General features: G+C 39.4%; 1 protein-coding gene across 5 annotated transcripts in view; it reads right to left on the reverse strand.

The window, feature by feature from the left end:
• Positions 1-2542: 2542 nt before the first annotated feature.
• ROBO1 (roundabout guidance receptor 1) overlaps positions 2543-22305 on the reverse strand; it is a 688715-nt gene continuing 668952 nt past the window's right edge. For all 5 annotated transcript variants that reach the window (XM_030954600.1, XM_030954625.1, XM_030954591.1 and 2 more), the window contains 7 exons: positions 21499-21643; positions 20952-21203; positions 16747-17156; positions 14236-14388; positions 5662-5970; positions 4194-4396; positions 2543-3585 (listed from right to left, as the gene is read on the reverse strand). In XM_030954600.1, the coding sequence (XP_030810460.1) occupies positions 3571-3585; positions 4194-4396; positions 5662-5970; positions 14236-14388; positions 16747-17156; positions 20952-21203; positions 21499-21643 (1487 nt within the window). In that variant the 3' untranslated portion in view covers positions 2543-3570. The remainder of the gene's footprint in view (positions 3586-4193; positions 4397-5661; positions 5971-14235; positions 14389-16746; positions 17157-20951; positions 21204-21498; positions 21644-22305) is intronic.

Below are 22305 nucleotides of genomic sequence, written 5' to 3' on the forward strand. Positions count from 1 at the left end.
ATTTTATAAATATTATTTTAAACCTCTTTCATAGTATGTTAGCAAGTATTTCTTTACTTCAAGTAAGATCAAATTTAACAGGAACTCATACAGGATTTCACAGGAAACACTACAAGAGAAAAATAAAATGTCTACATCCATTATGTTAATCCAGCATACAAAAGCTATGGATCTTTCAGCAGAGTACTTGATTTTTCAGGTACACAACACAATCAAAACCTCTGAACACTACTTTGGTTGTGTTGGCTTTCCAATCACTTCAGAATTCTTTAGGAAATGCAGCTTTGTGCAAATGACCTCATTTTACTGTAACTCAATGGGAAAGACTAAAGCAGGTATGTCTCTACGTTGACTAACAGGAGTAATAATTTCAAGATCAACCTTGTACATATTTTCTCCTAGTGACATTGATTTTGGTAAAGACCAGAGTACACCAAGAACCAAGTGTGGGTGCAAGAACCCTTGACAACTCTGTGACGACTGCTCAAGACACTGCCAGACACAAGTGAATGAAACCACAAAACAATCCAAAAAACCTCTTAGGGAACACCATCAACCATCAACAAATTTATAACAACTCCTTAAAAAGCTTCATAGGGCAACATTTCCCACTTACTGCTGGCTGAGGTCAGAACTTCAGCTGGAGCCTGACTTCCAGTGAAGCCCCACAGATGGACATGGATATCGCTGGGATCCAGTGCATGGTTTCCAGTTTGTCGCTGTGCCAGCAGAGAATGAAGTGAGTACCTGTTGTTTCGGGCATGCAGCACCAGTGTTTCTGGGCAGACACACCTTACAGAGGTCTGCACACCACAGCTGCAGCTAGATCCCAGTTCTGAGATGCTACACAACACCTGTGGCAGTGGGTTAAGCTTTGATGCCAAGGCGCTGACATGCTCAGGGACAATTCTCTGAGCTCCACCTTGTTCCTCACAGCCTGCTGTGGGAATGGCTTCACCCCAAACCAAAAGGCTGTTTCTGCTGCCAGCAAAGCCTTTCAGCTGTGCCTGTGAAACCTCTCCTGCCTCCTCCAAAGGAAAGGTGCAGCCAGATGGATATCTCCTGTGGCACAATCTGTGGGCTCCTGCCTGGACAATGCTGGCTCTAACACATGCTGACCCAAGGCTTGAGGACTGAAGACATCCCAAAAAAATCAGCACAGAAAGGCTACACATTTAACTTAATCCCAATTTTGGTATTCACTCCAAAGCTGCAGTTACGAAAAAAAACCTGTATCTGAGAGTTGTGCCTGTTAAGATTGTAGCAGAGTTCCGTGGCAAGACAGCAGAGAAGTGTGCCAGCCAAAATCAGTGATTTTTAACTGGGAGGAAGGGCAGAGGATAAGGAAAGAGTGATCAGTATGATTCCCCTTTATAAGGCTTATGAAAATACAAGAGGGGAAAAGGGACTATCACCTACTCCACCGTGACCCACAGCAGGGCTCTGCCAACCACAGAATGGTCACAGCACAGGACAGCAGGCAGGTGAGGAAACTTGAATTTGTGCAGGTCCCAACAAACATCCTAAACACTCATTCTCTTCACTTACTTGGCTCTTACCTCCTTTGTAGCCAACGTGACTCACCCCTGAGGTGAATGCTTTTGTTGGTACAGATTTTCTCCATCAGCTCTCTCTGGAAATTGGCAGGCTAAGAGAAGTTTTCATTATCACAGTCCATGAAGCACCCAGAAATCAGATCTTTAAGGCAATCAACTGTAATTCTGTAAAATCCTAGGCTGCATTCAGCTCTCCCAATTTGCTTATGCTACTGTAGCTGTATGATTTCAGTGGAACAGATCCTGGCTCTTGCCAATAGAAATAAGATTAGAGTTGCCCCTAAAATTATGCTTCAGGGAACACAAGAAACTACGCAGAAAAGATAATGTATTTGAGAACATTTTTAATAAATAATGTGACAAAAATTACTTTTCTGATTATTGGATCCTCAGTATGCAAAATTATGGCTAAAATATGAGGTTTCTTACATGAACATAATGAAAACATTAATCACATGGATTTTCCTTTAGTACTGCACACCCTTTCTATGGAACCTTTCTTTAAAAATTAGCTAAATGAAAAATTTCAGTCCTCGGTAAACACCAAAACACTTTTTTTTTTTTTTTTTTTTCATTGGGGCTAGTCCTGATAGCTGTCAATAAACAAACACACATTTTTCCATTAGCACCAATGACAAAGAAATTTTATAATTACAAAAAAGATCAGAAAATCTACAGACAGAGGACATCATTTGGCAAATTCAATGCAACTAATGCCTCTATTTCAGCTTTAATGATAATCCAATGTTGAAAGAGGCCACAGAAAAATTGGTAATTTTCTGTAAGTCCAGGAAAAGTGAGAAGTGTTTTGATTATGGCCCACATTAACATTTGTTACTTTACCATCTGTCATCATTCAAATATTCCAAATACAAACATAGAGCATTAACAAAAAGATGAAAAATATCCCAAACAAATGCTTAACATTTTCAATAAGACAAAAAAAAGGTTAATAGTTACAATGGTTTACAAACAAAGTTTAGTGATTGTGCTTTTAAAACCAAAAAAAAAAAAAAAGATAAGCAGTGCATTACAAAAAAATCATTGCCAAGATCAAAGAAAACTTCTTTAAGTGGCACTTCTTCTTTAAGGTGAATTGACACAAGTAGAGGTCTGAGATTTGGGCCAGTAGCAGTTGATGATATTACCTAATTGTTATTAAAAATGTCCATTGGTTTTTTTTCATCAGCAGTGTTGAAGCTGAAAATTGGAAAAAAGTTTTAGATAAACTTGCTCATGCTATGATTAGGCAAATAGCAATCACATTGGCTTACCTCCTGCCTATCCCAAAGGACATTTTTAATAAGAATGTATTTAATGATGAAAATGGAAAGACAAATCAAAGTACCACAGGGGTTTAAAATGAGTACATATTTACAATAAGAGCCATCTCATCCCAAATTAATTTTACTTTCATTTGTCAAACTGTATCATCTGCAAAAGGTTAGCAAGAGACTGGCAGACCACGAGACACACAGTCTGTGCTAAAACTGCAAGATAGCATTTGCAGTGGCTGCAGACCACAGAGAAACCCCAAGAACCAGAGGATGTTGTGCACCACGTTCCCCTTGGGGAGCTCTTTGGTCACGGCCGTGTGCGTCCCTTGCGGTGTCACCGACTGGCTCACTGCAGAACTGGCAGTGCACTGAGCACCGCCAGGCTGGGGAGAAACTTTGGAATCCCAGGCCCTGGAATTCCCTTCTGGTCTAATCCTGGAGCAGCAGCTGGCCCAAGCACCTCGAAGAGCAGCTTCCCTGCCTCCTGGGGCAGCGAAGGCGACGCGCTCGGCGTTATGGAATAGGCGAGGGCCGTTCCTAGTGAGGAGGGTTTACAAAGAAAGAGTGAAATAAAAACTAGCATTCTGATGGCATGAGGAAAAAGGAAAAATTGTACACTCTGATTGCACTGAACATTATTTCTGGCGTCAAACATCATCAGACTTGAGGCATCTTAAGTGATTTATTTTTTTTTCTGATTAGATTTTAAAAGCCTGTTACAGTACATGTCGTTGTCTTCAGCTTTCTGTTTCCTGTATTAAAAAAAAGAGGATATGGATTACTATACGTTAACTTTTATAATTTAAAATTTGTTTTACATACTTCTTAGAGATTTTCTATCTTTAAATAATAATTACTACTTTAAATTATGCACAGCAGTGCGACTGTGTGTTGGCCACCCCTTCTACAATCAGTATATAAAATTGAATCAATATCATTAGGTGGAAAAAGTAAAGAAAAGAGTTTGTATCTTAGTATCTAATAAAATACAGAATGATAAACTGTCAAAAGATGTGAAAGGCAATGCCATGGTGTTCTCAGATGCTCTAATTCTTTATTTCCAGTTTTGAAAGAATCTGGGTAGTGTAAAGTGCTCTTCAAACTATTGTATTTCTGCAAGTCCTGTTCCATAAGTTTTACTGTGGTGACAATTACATTGTACTACGTATGATTTGTTTTCTGTATTTTGACACATTTCTAGTTTGTTTACTTGTATTGGGCATAACATTAATGTACAGATAAATGCACTGATTTTCCTGAACAGAAATATTTCTGGTTCAAAAGTGTTTTTCCTGGAATCTGTCTAAAAAAACCAAACCAGCTTTATTGTAGTCATCTTCAGTATTACAAATGCAGTTACCTCCATCTCTTCTTCTTCTTCTTCTTCTCCTTGTTCATAGGCTCCCAGTACTTGCATTTCTGCAACATTCCTTCGGGCTAGATTTGCTTGATCTGCCCTCTGTCTGCCTCCTGACCCTCTTGACGACATGGAGCTGGAGGAACTGGGATCTCTAGGATTATTTGATGTTGGAAACGTTGGTCTAGAATATGGCAGGATGTCCTCTGTATAATGAAATGTTTAATATTGTTATGTTTACTAGCCCAGAGACACTGTGAACGTAAAATTTCTGCATGCAGTTGATTTACTTTTTATGATTCTCAGGAGGTTTAAAGTGATGCCTGACAAGAACATGAAATATGCTGCTTCCATAGCAGCATTATGGAAGCTTTCTCAAGGAAATTTATAGTCTTTACATGGTAACGTTCACTACAGAAAAACTAATTCGTGATTAGTGTCCATTTCATTTCAATTTAGGATCCCTGGTCTATGTTCTACAGGAAAATGAAAAAAAAAACCCACCCCTTGTAGTATATATTCGATATGACAGAGTAGGAGGAAATGAGAATACAAGTATGATACAAGGAACTCACTCCATGTAAATACTGGGCCCTGCATTTCTCAGGCTGAATTTGAGACACAATCAGTGGCCATGCTTTAATATTTCACGACCATCCACTATGGTAGCATTCTAATAACTTTTCTCTACAGCAATCCACTGTAATCAAACTTTTATTTACGTGCCCACTTAACCAACTTAATACCCAAACACCCCTGGTGTTGTCCCTAAATACCTGTAGGTGGAAAGGACCAGGCATTTGTATCAATCTGTGCTCTTGGTGAACTCTTGGCATGTTCCACTAATTAGTAAACTTACTACTTTTCATATATAAGAGATTTCTTTGATCAGGTCTGGCTCATATAATGCTGTGTGGGTTGGTATTTATAATTAATCCACAACTACTAGGGCTTTCTTTCTTACTCTTGAAACAGGACCAGGTATCATTCTGGTTTGTCCTCTGGTTTGTCCCTTTGACCTCTACAAATTGGCAAAATGGGCCAAGTGTTGATCCTTTGGTTGGAAAGTTAAGTTTCTGACTTACAGACCTACTGTCTGACTTCACTCAGTTTCCTTATAAACCAGATTATACTTGGATACATTAAATATAAGTAGACTACAAGTGTATGGTAGGAGCAAGGATAGTGATCCTTACAAGTCTTGAGGAATATTTCTTTTTGGTTTCCTCAGCATTAGGTTGGAAATGGGAATAGATGATGGGTCTAAGGGCAGCAAAATAGATAAAGAATGTTTTGAAAGCCTGTAGTAAGCTTGTTTTACCCTAACAAGATCTTTCAGCATGACCCATATTAACACCACAGTTGTGATAAACAGTGGCAACTCAGCATCTCTAATTCCACACCACCAGCCTGCAGAGCTCCCAGTGACCAACACCCAGCACTGCAGCCCGCCCTGAGCAGGCAGAACCACCTTGGAGAAGATGACTTTTTGCTGGTGCGCCGTCCCGTTTTGGTGCTTTGCTGGCTCGCGCTTTGCCGTCTCCCGGCGGCTCCAGGGGCTCCCGGCGCTCCGCCGAGCCCGTCCGCAGGTCGGGGTGCTGCCTGCCCTCCGCCCCGTCCCTGCCCTTGTAGCTGGCTCCCTTCCTGTCCGCCGATCTGTCCGTCCTGCCGTCCACGGAGGCCAGCTTGGGCAGCAGCACCGGCCGCACCTCCAGCTGCGCCTTGGACTGCGCCGTCGGGGACTTGATGGCCGGAGGGGGCACAGGAGGAGGAGGCAGATCTGGGGGGTTGAAAGAGAGTAATTAAGATGACATCGTGCACTAGTGAAATTAAGAAATAATATTTGACTTTGAACTGAAGAAACAGATGCTCTTGTTTGCTTTCTGCCCTCCTCTCTCCACCCCCAAAAGTGTTATGTTACTGTTGAAACTGCTGATGGGTATTTTTCCAAAAGCTTGAGCTTTAAAAACACAAAGGATGACCTCTCCCTGCCTTTGCAAATCACAATATTTTCTTAAAAATCATGACCAAAAACTGCAATAAACTTTAGGCACTTGGATATCAGTTATGGATATCAACAAAGAATTAAAGATAATAACATCTTCCTGACATTTGTAATGGTTTGCTAAGTCCATTCAAGAATACAGCAGCTCGTGCTGCAATTGCTCAAGGTCTTCAGTGTAGTGAGCATTAAAGCAAATGAGCTGGGATGTAAGAACATGTATCAGATGCTTTGCTGACATATATAAACTATATGTATTATTACACTCTTCCTTTAAAATAGTAGGTTAAAATAGCACACATATCCTTGATGTCTGTGGTTATGTCACGACATATTAAAGAAAAAAAAAAGCACAGTCAATGAAGTAATAAGCTCTCAGAAAAAAAAAAAAAAAAAAAGAAAAGGCACAAAGACTTCTGGATTTGTCTTTTTAAATTAGCACAGCTTAAGGGGTTCTAAAATTCAGACTACTTTAAAATACTATTCATAAAGAACACACATAATTTACTTCATTATATTTTTCTATTCTTGCATTAGGACATAAAACTAGAATATGTGAAACGTTCATCAGGATACAACAGTACTCTGTGGAATATTAACGTGAAGGAAAAAATAGAGGAGTCAAGCAAGGGAGTGGCAATACAAAAGCAGTTCACAATAAAGCTATAGGCTCAATTCATATGGATTTAAGAGAACGACAGGTTAAAAAAAGTGAGATGAGGTTAATATTCTCAAGTGAAATTGCTAGGAAACAACTGGTCACTATTAAAAATTGTAACTTCAGCATTTTGTAATTGTGTGCTTCCTACTTCCACAAAAATCAGGGAGCACCTGTGTTTTCCAACACCATCACAATATATGCAGCTAATTCTAAGTCTATTCAATAGAATGCTTCAACTTAAATTTACCTAAATTGGGCCAAAAAGAAAGGTACTAATCCTGAGTAAGAAAAAGTAGATATCTAATATAAACATGTAAGTTCAGATATGGCAGATGCCAGACATTTTTGAGAGGTTTTCCAGTCACACAAAGCATGAATGACTTGATCCAGCCCTGTGGAAAGATGGAAGCAATGCAGAATTCAGTGCTCTGTGTAAGCTTACTGGGAACCATCCACCACACTCACCTGATGACATATCTTGGAATTATCCTTTACCTGTCTTAAACAAGACTGGAAATTTTATCAATTGGCTGGACTGGAATGATGAGGAAGAAAGATGTCAAAAAGTATGGTTCATAAGGTTGGACATACTTCAGGGAAATTATATCTTGCTGCAATAACTCTACGGTCTTGGTGGAAAAAACCCCCCACAACAAACAAACAAAGCAAACAAACAAAAAATCCCATCAGGGTAGTTTGTTTGTTAACTATTAGCAGTTTTGGAGAGCAGCTAAAGGTAAACAACTGACCATTGAGACCTAATTTTGAGTATCTACCCAACACTCAATTTTTGCAAGTATCTTTTAAGAAAAAGGACTGTCATTTGCAAACCCTACAAAGGAATAATGTAAGCTTGGATAAACTAAGTGGCTGGATCAAAATGAAGGGGAGGTTTAGACTGGATATCAGGAAAAGGTTCTTCACCCAGAGAGTGGCTGGGCACTGGAACAGGCTCACAGGGAAGTGGTCACAGCACCAAGCCTTACAACATACTTGGCAAGAAAGCTCAGAGTCAGTTATGCTGCATTCCTTTGTTATCTGTAACTGCTAAACATGCTTTGGAGAGGTAACCTCTGTTCAGTACACAGCCTCAGCAGTGAAACTCTGTAATTCCAGCCATCAGAGTAGCACTCAGACTACCTCTTCTAAAAATGTCTAAAATTGCTCTTTGGTGGCAGTTGAGGTCCTGCCACCAAAAAGCAAACCAAACAACTTTCACTGGGCTGCCCAGCCCTGTAGATGCAAATTTGAATTTCTGGATCACAAAGATCCACACACATGTGATCTTGAGTCAATACCTGCTGCAGAAAGTGTTGTTCTGAAGAAGTATATAACCTCTTACAAATCAGCAGTCATGTGACAATGCATGTGAAGTCGGCCTAAGACCTCAAAGTTGTGTGTAATATGTTCCTTGAAAGCCAAGTGCATAAGTCCATGTTAATCCAGACTAAAGCTTATTGAGCACAAGAACTATTCTTCCAAAGCAAGGCTGAAGATGGACCTCACCCTTCACAGAACACTGTTAGCAATTACAGAACTTGGATTAAAAATAAGACAAACTCCAAATTAGCCTGTGGAGATTCCAACAATTCTTTTCCTTCCTGAGGAAAAGTTTATTCTCACAGTATGTCTTCCCTCAGAAGACGAGACACTGACTCAAAAGTGGATGAAGATACTTAAACTCAGAAGTGTAGACTTTTGCAACCAGTGCTTTTCTTTTAACTCACTCTGGTCAGATTTGTCCTTATCTCAACCCTTTGGGGTGTGCGTTGGGCACCAAAAAGGACTGTCAGGGTTTTAAGCCCAGCTGGAGATAAAATTCCTCTCAGCCACTTGCTCAGCCTTTCACCTCTCTCACCCCAGGGGAATGGGGAGGACAATCATAGTAAAAGTTGTATGTTGAGCTAAGAACAGTATAATATTTGAAAAGTAAAATAATACAATAATAGTAAACAATAACAATAATGATAACAATGAGGGGAAAAAAAGTGATGCACAATGCAATTGCTCACACCCACTGGTCACCCAATTTGGTCACCACCCACTGACCAAGCAATGCCAGACCCCCTTCCTGAATCCTCTGGGTAAAGCCCCAGTTTATATACTGGACACAACGTTCCATGGTGTGGAACATCCCTTGGGTCAGTTCAGGTCACCTGCCCCAGCTATGCCCCCTCCCAGTTTCTTCTGTGCACCTCCTCACTTGGCAGAGCATAAGACAAGAAAAAAAAAGGTCTTTGACTTAGGATAAACACACCTTAGTAAAAAAACATCAACACCATTCTTATTCTGATCCAAAACAAACCCCTGTAACAGCTGCTGAGAAGAAATTACCCCAGCTTAAACCAGGACAATGCAATGTTTTGTGTGTCACATGCTCCACTCACTTTCTCTTCAATAAAGCACTGAACAGCCCTTCTCTTGAACCTGCTGATGTAAAGGGAGTGCAGATATTCAACATCAGCTTTTTCAGCCTCCCTTAGAGCCAGTGTCCAGTAGATGTGCCATGGCTGAACAAATATGAAGGGAAGGAACATTCCTGTAGCCTGTTAAATACAGCTTGGAACAAACGACTTTGTTCAAGAATCCTATACAGCTACACAGGACAAGGAACAAAGTGGTGTTGAATCTTGACTATGGAAAGGGAAGATGCACTGATATAAAATATTTCATAAACTGGCAGCAGCTCTATGGTAGGTACAGTAATAACTAAAGAAAAGTGATATTTGCTTTCAAGTACATTTTTGCAACCTGCAGGGAAACTATAAAAATCTTCATTATAACACAGTGCTTCTGACTGAGAAGAATCCTTAAAAGAGGGGAAAAAAATCCCTTTCAGAGGTCAACACTATTACACCCCTGTGGTATTTATTTTAACAGCGCAGATCACAGAGAAAATCCAGATTCAATCTGCCTCCTCGAGTACAAACTGGCACACTTCTTATTAAAAGCAAAATGGAAGCTTCCATTGTAAGGAATAAAAATAAATCACAAAGCAACATCAAACCAATGGAAAGAACTCAGAAGTATTTGTTAAAGGTCAACTGTGCTCACATGTTTCATTCATGTCTATGTATTACTGTTAGCCTGCTTCCCATGTAACTCAAACAATGGATGCCATTTCATAGCTCAGCCTACAGGAGAAACCTTCCATAGGCGTCTTTTGAAAGGAGAGAGGATAATTTTCTAAATGAGAACACACATAGGAACCATGGCATAAGCTAAACAGAGTTGAGGAAAAATAATCTGCTAAATTAATTTAACACTAAAGTGGAGAAACCACAAATAAGCACAACAAGATGAATTGTTAGTAGTGACCAATGAGGGAATTAGGCTTCATTAGGCAACTCTCTCTTTTAAACTCTATCAAGCTGCAGATTTTTTCAGTCACACCCTGAAGAAAATAGCAGTTACAGATTTGATGCAATACTGAAGAAGACCTCTGGAAATGTTCTAGGCAAGGCTGGATGGGGCTCTGAGCAGCCTGGTCTAAGGTGTCCCTGGCAATGGCAGGGGAGTTAGAACCACATAACCTTTGAGGTTCCTTCCAACCTAGGCCATTACATCATTCTGTAAGATACAAAGTGAATTTTTAGTCTATTTCATGTTCATGCTGGTAGGCAAAACTCAAGATTGTTCCTGACTTGAAAAAGCCTTAGCCAGCATTTAAGATTTCCAGACACATCATAATCTGAGCTATTATTCATGGAGTGAAGTTGTTTTCATGCTTTGTCTCTCAAGAAACATGGCTCACACTGTACACAATAACTGAATGGACAAATTAATACAGCAAAGCCCAGTATGATGTATAAAAGCTGTTGCCTTTTTTTTTCCTTTTATGTATATTTGCATAATTATCAAAACAATTTTCACTCCACAAAACCTCCCTCAAGTAAAAAATTCTGTATTTACAAAATATAATGGACTAATAAGTAAGGAATGAGAAGAAGACAAGCATCTGAAAATTATTATAATTCAACAACAAGCTGATTTTTAGCAGAGTAAGAAATGCAGTCCTACTTTTTTTGTACCTTGCTAAAATTTGCTTCATACGGAGTAGATTGTTTTGTACTGCACAGGCAGAGGGAGACAAAAGTACAAATGGTGTTGGCATGCATAAAGGCTTAATTTCCAAATGAAAATTCAAGGAATATTTGGCAGATGTTCAACTGCCTTTTGTGAGAAATTCAGCTGCCCTGACATCATGTCATTGGTAACACAGCTAAATAACTCAGTTACAGTCTCAGCCAGTTAGTTGCAAAACTGTTTAGTATTTTTTCCTCACTCAGAGATTGAAAGAAGAATCAGGATTTAAAATCTCATGTGAACTGTGAAAGACATAATTTCTACTGAAAGACCTACTGAATCAGAACAATGGCAAAGTACTTTTAACCTTTTTATCTGAATGCTTACAATTCTAGGGTTTGTAACAACTAATAAATCAATTCAAGACAGTTCAGAGGAGAGTCTCCCATATATATTTTTAGAAAAGACAAACATATCCTTTTAAAGTTTGGTTTTCTAAATTAAATATGCAAGTAGGTCAGTCAAGGTTGAGAAGGAGGGTACATCTGCTAGTTGGTTCTTGTAATGCATTCTTAGTAAACCCTCCTAAAAGGCTAGATGAAGAGCAATTAAAAATTCATACATTTTGATCCTTACCACCTACTGAGCAAAGATTTTTAGCAACAAATATGAAGAATATTTCACTGCCTGGATGACTGTCAAGGAACAAAACAAGTGAGCTGAAATCCAATCCCACATAAAGTGGCAACTGACTTGAACTAATGCCCACAGAAAATACAAAATTGTTACTACTTGGACTGTGCAGAGTAGATCAGAGAGCACTCTTATTTAAAAATAGGTAGTAGTAGGCCTTTTATTGCTACATTAGTAACAAACACACCTTCAGAAAGACCAACCTCTTTCACAGATTTGTCTGTATGATGAAAATAAAAAAGGGAATTTTGAAAGATTTACATATATTGCTGCTGACAATACTCCTGGCATTTTCAACTATTAATGAAAATCTTTATTTAAAAAACCTTCCTGTCAACTATTAATTTAAATTCTTCATTACACTTGTATTTCATGGAAGTACTAACAAGTACTAATTCAGGTTATTTGGGAACAGTAGAAAATTCTTTATATGCAGTTCTTTAAAATGCCATTTTAGAGGTTGAGAAAGTAATGAAGGAAAATATTTTTCTCTTTTCAGTATTTATTGAATACTTCTGCTTTTTATTTCCCAACTGCTACAAACATATATATGTTTACTCATTATGAGGAAAAAAAGCAACTCTGTACCAGGCAGTCCTTTATAAAAAAAGATAAATAATAGTCATCAAGCCAGTATAAACCCAAGTATATCTCAGAGAGGTCAGTTGTGCTTAAATGTTTCATTCATGTATCCATACCACTTTTCTCCACCTAAGGAAAACAATTACTATGTGTTACTATATGTTAGCTAATTCTAAAGGGTTAGCTAATACACTAAATGAAGTTATTAAAGTGAATGGTTAGAATGTACAGTAAGGCTGCAAATATGCTTATGCAAATAGACTGAGGGGAAAAAAATAATAATTTTAAAAAATTATCAAAACCAAACAAGTCCTTCAACCTTTGAACTGGATTGTATTAGATCTGCAGGAATTAAAGCCATAATTTGCTATTCCCTGAATGACCACACTGTATTGCACTATAAAAAGGTTAGTGGAAATTCTTACCTAATTAGAAAATATGCTGAAGTCAGCAGGTGCTACATAACACAAAACAAATATTGATCATGACTGTCAAATTTATATTGTAATATTTAATGACAATGGCTCTATGATTTAACTCTGTATAACTACTCTCACAAAAACCCTGTCATCAAATACAGGTCCATCTCTTTTTTATCCCCGTGTTAGAAGCAAATGGCCACATAAAACACCTTTATTTATTTATTTATTTCTGATGTCCTAGCTATTGTGTTTGTATTGAGGCTTGATGCTTTGCCAATTATTCAGTTAAGAGCATTCTCTTCAAGAGAATAAAAGCTGATAAAATGTCAATAAAAATCCAGTGAAACGTCATTACAAGAGTCTCATAAACGTAACGTTTCTGGTACAGTTTTGGGATTTACACCTTGTGTTGTCCTTTCACAGAAGCAAACATGCACAAAAGCACTGTAATAACCTCTTGAAATCAGATAATATTCCAACAGCTCAGTTTGGCTGACAGAAGGGGCCTGGGCACAAGCCAAGAGGCCCAGGTGCACTGTGTCATGCCAGCATTTAACGCAGCCTAATATCAGATAGATGCTACTGAGAGAAAATACTCCCAATAAAGTACAGATAATAGCATGGACAACCACTCATTGCTAAATTACTTCTGCTCATCGTGCTTTGAGCTTTGTATTAAATTTTTTCGTCAAGTGGCAGGAATCACAGGGAGAAGTGGCTCAAAACTCCCTTCTTGTAACCCTGGATAAGGATCTATAATATTAGCCTTTCATATGATAATGGCAAATGATGCCCCTCTTTGAAAAAATTCAGGCTGGTAATGAAAGTCCTAATCAGATTGTTGTTGCAGCGAAGCAGGAGGTGAGGAGCTCTGCCCTTCTCTCCTTTTCCCTCCCCTTCCCCCACATCTCCCTCCTGTTAGCAAATTCCACAAACTTGACAAGATGGGTTAAGTCTTGGGGAATTTATCTTACATGAATTTCCAACAAAGCCCACGGATTGTTTCATACAACTGGAAGGCAGTGCTTTAATAAAAGCTGCACCACCTGAGGCATTTTCATTAAAGGCTCTCTCTAGACAACATCACAATGTTTGCATTATCATCCTACACCCCCAAGAGAATACAAGCACTACCTTTTCAGCAAGAGTTGATATTGTGTGTGAAGGCACGAGAGAAGATGATTAGATTTTGCTTTCACTCACAAAGTAACCGCTTGCAACAATGCTGTGGTCAGGATTACAATTCACTGAATTTGTGCTGCCCACCATTTGAACGGTGAATTGCTTTTTTTCAGGAAAAGGCACATTCTGAAGGTTTTAATAGTCAGTCACGTGAACGAAGATTTTAATCCTAACCAAGCATTATTCTCGATGACTGTACTATTTAAGCTATCTGGGCTCTTAACTAATGACGGTAATTAGCCGATTAGGACACTATAGAAAACAGGTGCAAGGCTCTGGAGTGGCAGCATCAATGTACAGTATTAAGGAACTCTGGCATTTAAAATGATTAAACTGTTCAGCTTGTTTAGCAACAGGAAACGCAAATCACTGAATTCTGAAACGCAGCGTTATCTCTGCGGAAAAATTTCGCGCGCACGCACTGAATGCACATTTAGAAAGGTTCACTGAGGCTTTCACCCGTTTCAGTGGACTCACCATCTGTGTAGACTTCTCTGCGCAGATGTCCTGGCTGGTGTTTTTGCTTTTTGGCAGGTCGGACCTTCTGTATTACAACAGCACTCATGTTGCTGTCGGTAGATACAGGGCTGGTGGGTCTGGGACAGTGCGATGCATGAAAATGTCTACGGCCTGCAAATGGTTATAGAACAATAGCAATTATTCTTCTTACCGGAAATAAAGACCTTTCATACTTTTTCTTTTCACATCAGAATGCTCTAGCTGTACAAAACCTAAAAATACACTGTTGGAACAATAGTAAAGCTCATCCAGTTTTAGAATGAGCTGTAACTAAATCGGAGCATTTGCTATCCTATCATTAGGCAGGCTGGCTTGGTTGCACAGAAATTATCCAGCTGCTTGGTAGCTGGTAGCTCCTGCCCCAGGAGCACAAAATCCATCAGCAGGCAACCACAAGAAGGATTCCTACCCAGCCAGTTTCTGGAAAGAGTAGAACATTTCCCTTTCAGGTTCCCCCTCCCCTAGCTTGGGCCGCACGAGGTCATCCTTGCCATAAGCAGAGCAAGTGACCAGCAGGTCTCGGGTACAGAAGTCCCTTCTGCCACTTTAAGTGAATTTTCAGGAATGCATTGAGGCTGGATAGCTGGCATTTTATCACAGATTATTTGCAGATGAGTATCACATTTTAAGGACATGCAGTCAGGCACACGTAACACCAATATATATAAATCATTGCATAACATGAACTTAACTGTTGCAAAAATATTAGCAAACGTATGTAAAAAGACCTTTTCTAAACATATAAGTCTCTACATATATTTATAGGAATTTATTTGTACAAAATGGATAAAATCCTGGCCCCGTGGGTACGAATGGGAGTTTTGCCACCTACTTCAATCGGTCAGGATTTCATCCAGAATTACAAATTACCTCCCCTCTCACTCTTCATGATGAACAGCTGTGTTGAAATGAAACAAAGGACTGTTAACTGGGAGAGGATATCAGAAGTGGGAGGAAGGTTGAAAATCTGTGGAGTCAGGGTGGACACAGTTGTGACAGAGTACCTCTTCTGCAGGTCTGGCAGTTTAATAGGATTGATTGTCAAAACATTCATGGAACCGCCTGAAACCTGCATGCCAGCCTGCTGTATTCTTTAGATGAAGTGTAACAATATCCACTTTGCCTAGTAAGGTTACTGAATATATCCAGTATACCTGTATATATATCCAGTGCTACTAGTATCCAGTATGCTGTAAAAAATACAATATTTCAAATATCATGTTTTATATGTTCAGTGGTGTTTCAGGAGAAAGGAAAAGTGAAAATGCAAACATATGCATAAGGCCCTGCTGAATATGCATACTCTATAGTTTAAAATTCAATTCATAACAGCTATCAAAATATGAAACCAACACAAAGCCAGTTCATCCCAATAATAAAACAATAAAAGCCTGAACAGAATTCCCCAAAAAAAAAATCCAGGGAAAATATGAATCTATAGGTTTACTATTTATTTGGACATTTCAAGAGAGAGAGAGATTAAATCTTCTCTTGTGACTGAAACATTCTTCAGAGTAACTGAAAACACTGGGAGCCTTATACTGGGAAAAGATAGACTTCTATAATCCTTTTTTTTCTCCCCCCTCTCGTTTAGTTCTGAGTACAAATCCACCAGCAGGGCTGGTGGTAATCTGTGATCAGTAAGACCAAAGAACTAGGAGCTACTTATGAAAAACACTGCAGAGAAGCAGCTTATTTGTACTGTTTCACCAAAACTCCTGTCCTGCCTCTTCCTGACTTCCAAACATCACAAGAACAGGAGTTCAGAAGGCGCCTGTGGACAGGTTCATTCCACAGTAGCCACTTTTTTGGTTCTCCCATGTCAGGACCCAGGACATCCCTCTGGCTGTCCTGAGCAGCCAAGAGCCCTGCCAGGGGGCTCAGAGACCCTGGCAGAGAGCCCAAGATGCCTGTGGTTTTAATTATGACCCGTGGAGCAAATTACCAACCTTAGATGAAGATCTGCAAGCCATGACAAATTAAGTAGAATGACAGTGAATTTATCACGAGGTGAAAAAGTAGATTTTGGGGTTTTTTAGAATGGAGGTTCAGGGGGGCAAGACAGAGGGATCTGGGGGTGTCCTGCCTTTCTTTTTGTTCTTCTTGGCCTCCATCTTCTGGTGTGATGTTGGCAGTTTTAGATTGGTTTAGAGTAGAAGCTCACTGTCTAACATAGGTGATAGGTATTGGAAAGCAATTGTAAACATTGTATATGTAGTTTTTAGTATAAAGACATAACACTGCCCCAGGGGCAGGCAGAGTGCCTCTGACTGTCTTGCTGAGTGGACCTTGGCAGGACAAGAGCAAGAATTTTATAGATAAGGAACAATAAACAACCTTGAGACCGAGAAATGAAGAGCTCTGACTCATTCAAGTGCCGGGCTGAGAAAAGAGACTTTCTAACTTTTCTCAGGGTCACTCTGACCAGCGAGAGACCCTGACACTGCCATGGAGCAGAGGAGCACTCACCTCCTGCTGCCTCGTGCATTTGCCTCCTGGCCACTTTGAGCCCGGCGTACTCGGCGGCTGCAGCCACGGCCTGTGCAAAGTCGGCGTCGGTGAAGAAGGATCCGTCGGAGGAGCTGACGCTGGAGCGCCCGCTGGAGATGTTGTCCTCCTCAGAGGCTGAGCCCCAGCCATTGATCATGGAGCCTGTCACGGAGCTCTCCAGATCCCCGACGCTGGAGGCAGGGGTCTGCTCCAAGCCACGCAGAAGGAGCCTCCTGTTCTGCATCTTGGCAACCTCGATATCCGCCTCGTCCTCCTCCTCTTCTGGGGCGTCGGTATCCATGTCAGAGACCAAGGGCCCTGAGATGTATCCGTAGGTGTGTGGTGGGGAGATGGGCCTTGGAGGGGGTGGAGGACTCACAGGTTGACGTCTGCATTAAAACACAAGGGTGAGAAGAATTGAAATCACATAACAAAGTCAGAGGAAACAGCAGATTGATGAAAATAGTTTTTTTTTATTTCCCAGCAAGCTTGGCTGGCCTTTTTAAATCAATCTAATTTATATCTGAAATGCTCAGGTTTGGTTTTTTAGTTTATACTTTTGCTGTAAATCAGAACCGACAGCTATGTAGCTTGAAATCTATCACAAAGAAATCTGATTTTTTAATATGGTTCGTTTATCACTAACTTTAATGATAAAGCTGTTCATTTTCCCTAAATAACACACGTAGAGCTAAGCAAAGAGTTGGTTACAGATTATATGGCTATTACAAAATTTATTTGTGCACCCTTGAGAGTATAAGCAAAAGAAATAACTGTAAACATATAGCTTGAAATAACTGTAAGCATATAGCTTGGAACTATCGATGCCAACAGATGCATCTATCCAAATAGATTGCTCCATTAGCATTATCTTCCCTCCACCCACCCTGGTGATTCAGAAAGATATGAAAAGAGAGACTGCAATTTCATTATTTTTTAAAATTGATCTAGGTGATGAAATAAAAATATTTTCTACCATATTGTTAGTTCTGGGCCTTAGGGGTACCAACATGCATACAGATGTATAGGTTAGCTAATTTTGATCTGAATTTGTCAGTAATGGTATCCTCAGCTTAAGGAGGCACAGTGTAAGATATCAGATCAATGTTCAAGATTAGTTAATACTTCACTCAGAAGTTCCAGGTAGCAACATTGTCAACAGTTCTTCATGGGGCCACAGATACACTCTTTAAGTGCCATTTGTCTGGCAGGAGAACACACTTTCTGCAGTAATGGTTCTCCCATTCTCTGCTGGCTGTGCTCATCAGGAATTCCTACTGCAGTCAGTTTTGAAAAAAATTTAAAAGTAATTTTCCTTTCTCATCTTTGTCCTCCTATTATCTCATTGAGAAATAGTGACTCTCATGGTTAAGTCAACTCTTTTGTATGGTTGACATGCAATTTTGGTTGAGTTTTTTTTATTTTAATAAATAGGAATGTACATTAATTTTGGAAAGAAATGTTAGCATGGAAAGATCTATGACTCTATAGGAAGAGACAACTGGATCCTACCTGGACTACATCATTACTGTTTGTCACTTGCTGCATTAAGTACTGATCAGAATGAAAAATATGGATGAATATCCAATAATAATTTTATAAAAGCACCCCCAAATCCCCGATGCTGTTGCTGCCTGTAATCTGTACCTGCTTCGACTAGAGACCTTGCCCAATAAAGTCTTACGGCCTTAATTTAAAGCTCTTGTGACAAATGTCCTTGTGATATATTTGTCTATTCTCTAGGTTTTGGTATAAGAAGACAGGCAACTGGTTACAAAATATGTTAAGGTTCTTGAAAATGTAGTTTAGCTGCCAACCTTTAGGGATGGGCTAATTGAGAGCAGCTGGTTCACGGGCACACAGAATTAACAGTTCTTCTTTCCCTTTATCTGATGCAGGTTCTCAGTTTCACAGTGACATTGTCTCCTATCTCAGCTCTGGGTTCAACATGATACCACCTGCTATCCCACTAAATCTTTAGTTTTTTTCTTTGCTTTTTGACTCTTCCAGACCACAGGTTTGTATATCAGTTTGCTGTATTTCCAGCAAGCTCACCAGACAGAGAAATATTACAGTACACCCTCACCACCACAATCCTATTCTAGATGCCTGGCTCTGTCCAGCAAACGAAATAGTACCCAGCAGAACTATGAGTAAAGCTAATAAAAAGTATGACAAACAGCATTTCAGGCATTATTTTCACTACACACCATCTACCATTTCACTATATACTGTTTATAAAACACCCAAAATCAATGTGGAAGGGCACCACTTGGAATGTATTCCTAGTTTGAAAGTATTGCCACACCACATTCAAACAGGACCCCACCCATCCAGAATGGGTTACTGCTGCTGAGCACAGGACACCCAATTCCTCAACAGCAGCCCTGGGTTGTATCAACACCATCAGATGGAACAGGTAGCCAGCCAAGCCTTACAAATCAAATAAAGAGAATTATATGACTACTTTAACTAATGAAATGGATGCAGCAAAAAGAAAAGAAACAACATTTGAAAAAGTAAGATGGAAAAGACAAAATTAGTCACTAACAAATTCTAAGATTTTCAGCAAAGCTAGATTTAGCCATTGTAGGAGGGACAAAATAAATACACATTTCATTTTTTCAGTCCACAAAAAGAGTAAGTGGTATGGCCTGGGAGCTCAAATTGGAGCATCCTTCCAGCTCCTTCTGCCACTAAGTTTTGATGGCACTGATGGTGACCTACCAGGAGTCTTTGCATTGAGAAACTTTCTACTTTCTAGACAGCTACTGGCTGGTTATACATATTTGTGTACATCTGCTCCTGTATCTACTCCATTCTGTATGTCAGGACACATGTCCCAGTCTCCAGAAAACCACAGATTCTGGAAAGCCACTCATGACTATTGGTCACTTAGCTTTTCCCCTTTTCATTTGTGTCCACCTAGCTTTACCTCTCAAATAACTCAGAAAATTTAAGTGATTAAAATGAACACTTCTGTGGACCAGCATACCAGGGCCAATGGCAATTACAGGAAATTTGCCATCCAATAATGAAAAGAGTGATTTTAAAGACTCAGGAAGATAAGGAAGAGGAAAGGATGAAAAGATACACAGTACAAGTGTTACCATAAAGAGTAAAGGAAACAAACCAAGGCAGGTCAAGTAGGGGGACCTAAAGAAAAGCAGATATAGACCCCTTTAAAAAAATATGTATAAATACTGCCTACTTACAAAATGGGAACTGTAAAGATGACCTAACTTTTAAAAAACATTCTGGAAAATAGATCTATAAATATCCAATAACTTACATTGAAAAATCACAGCTCTACAGTCTAATTAGAAAAATCATATAAATTTCATTGTAAGAGGCTTACATTTTGCTAAAAATAGAAATTCCACATAGCATGCTGCCAGTAAGTTTATATATTTGTGGCAATAAACAATATGTGCAAACCACTGGAGGAAAAAGATAATAAAAGCCCATCACTTGGGATGGAAAAGCTGTGCCTTCTTAACAAAAGCCAAGAGATGTAAGCATCATACATAAAAGGGCTCATTCAGAATTCACTGTTTTATGGGAGAGAAGCTGTGAGAGTTTATATGCAAAACAGTTGTAAAAGCAACTCAGAGAAGAAACAAAATTTCCCTGTAGCAAATATCTGTGTTTATTAATGTTGGTCATTCCTTTAAATAAGGTTAGATGGAAATGTTAAGAAAGTTTTGCAAGCAGTAATTTCCTGTATTAGGATTTATGAGAGGAGGAAAATCTATAGGTTATAAAAATTATATATTTATATATATTCATACATATTGGTGACAAGTTAATTGCACAGTTACTGTGAAATAATGCATGCTATTTTATGGTAATAATGCAGTAAATCTATTGGAAACAATGGAACTGTAATTATATGGTAAGCTGTGCTAACGATACCACTTTAATAACCTGATGACTGTGAATTTAACTTGTGTCAGCATCGTACATACCCTAAAGTGATATACTGCATTTCTTCCCATGGTAGAATAACAAAGCAACTTAATTACTTATTTCTTAGGTTAAAATAGTTCTAGCATCCTGGATTAGAAGTTAAATAGCAACAGAATAATGGGGAAATTGTTGGCCTCACTAAATTCACCAGGAATTTTCAGTGGGGCTCGGATGCCTCTTGTCACATCTCTCTCGCTACATTTGCATTCACACACCTCCGGTCAGGTTGGTGTTGTGTGTGTCCCAGATCCTCCTGACAGTCCTGCAACATGGGCTGGAGTTCTTCCTGGGGAGAGGGGGTGAGGGTGGCAGTTGACTGGTGGCTATAGGAGACAGCGGCTGGAGAGGAAGCTGCTCCTCGGACAGGTGGAGTAGGACCTCGCTCATCTTCTTCCTCTTCCTCTAGCTCATCCTGCTGCAGATACATCCTTGCAGGTGGCACAGGACAAGGAATTTCTTGGTCATAGCTAAAATTAATTTTTTAAGAAAATAAGGACTTAAATTTGTACTATGTCATTAGCATATGTGATACATGTATTAACAGCCCAGAAACAAATCATTGTTCTCTGTGCCCTTGAGAACAGCTCAGTAAGGATGTGCTGAGTGGATGCACACCACTGTCACTAAGTGCTCTCCAAATTGCCACACTGCAGCTTGACCAGCAGCACCAGAACAGTGCTGGAGGAAGGTCTCACTGCCAGCTCGTAGGGCAAATCACACTTCAATTAACTGGTGGTTAAAGTGGGAGGTGCACAACCTTACCCTTCATCCACTGAAAGACTGTAATCTTCACTGTTGCTGTGGGGAGGAGGATGTGCTGGAGGGGGTGGGAGAAGATCTGCCCAGTTCATGCCAGCTTGCTTGGGAGCCTTTGGGGTCCGAGCACCCTTCTTGTGCCCTTGACTCCCTGGGAATAAAAAGCAGCACATATTTGTCATGCTTTGAAGTCCCTCCTCGCCACTAGCTATGAAAACCAAAACAACTTCAGTCCCTTCCCAGATGCTCTTGCATTCTTTGAGAATTTACTGTTTTGCTCAGTTTGGAGCAAATTGGCATTCCTCCTTTTTACCCTAGTTTGTGCTTGTAGCCTCTTTGTAGAATTGATCGACATTTTAAGTGCTTGAATAACCAGGAACTTTACATAGCATGGAAAAGACACACGGGATACAAAACTTCAATTTTTTAAATAAACAGTCAAAATGTGATAAAACCATAAATGAATTTTACAAGCAATGTCATTAAGAGTGAGCTTCCTACTTCTGTTAATTACATTAAAGATTATCATCTAAAACAAATGAGCTGTAGACGTATTTTCTGAAGTGCCTTTATCCTATTTAATTGCCAGAACCTAAAATACAATATGATACAGATATGATCTATTAAAGTTCTACTGTTGCATTAAGTCACTGAATATAGGTAATTTGTACTTGTCCACCGAAACATTTTAGGCACAATGAAATTACTACTTTTAGTCTAAATGGCAGGTGCAGTTGAAAATAATTGCTGGAAGAACTAAAATAACAGAAAAAAAATAAAGATCGATGAAGTATTTCACAAATGTTTTCAACT

Source organism: Camarhynchus parvulus, chromosome 1 (assembly GCF_901933205.1).
Source record: "Camarhynchus parvulus chromosome 1, STF_HiC, whole genome shotgun sequence".
Classification (NCBI taxonomy): domain Eukaryota; kingdom Metazoa; phylum Chordata; class Aves; order Passeriformes; family Thraupidae; genus Camarhynchus; species Camarhynchus parvulus.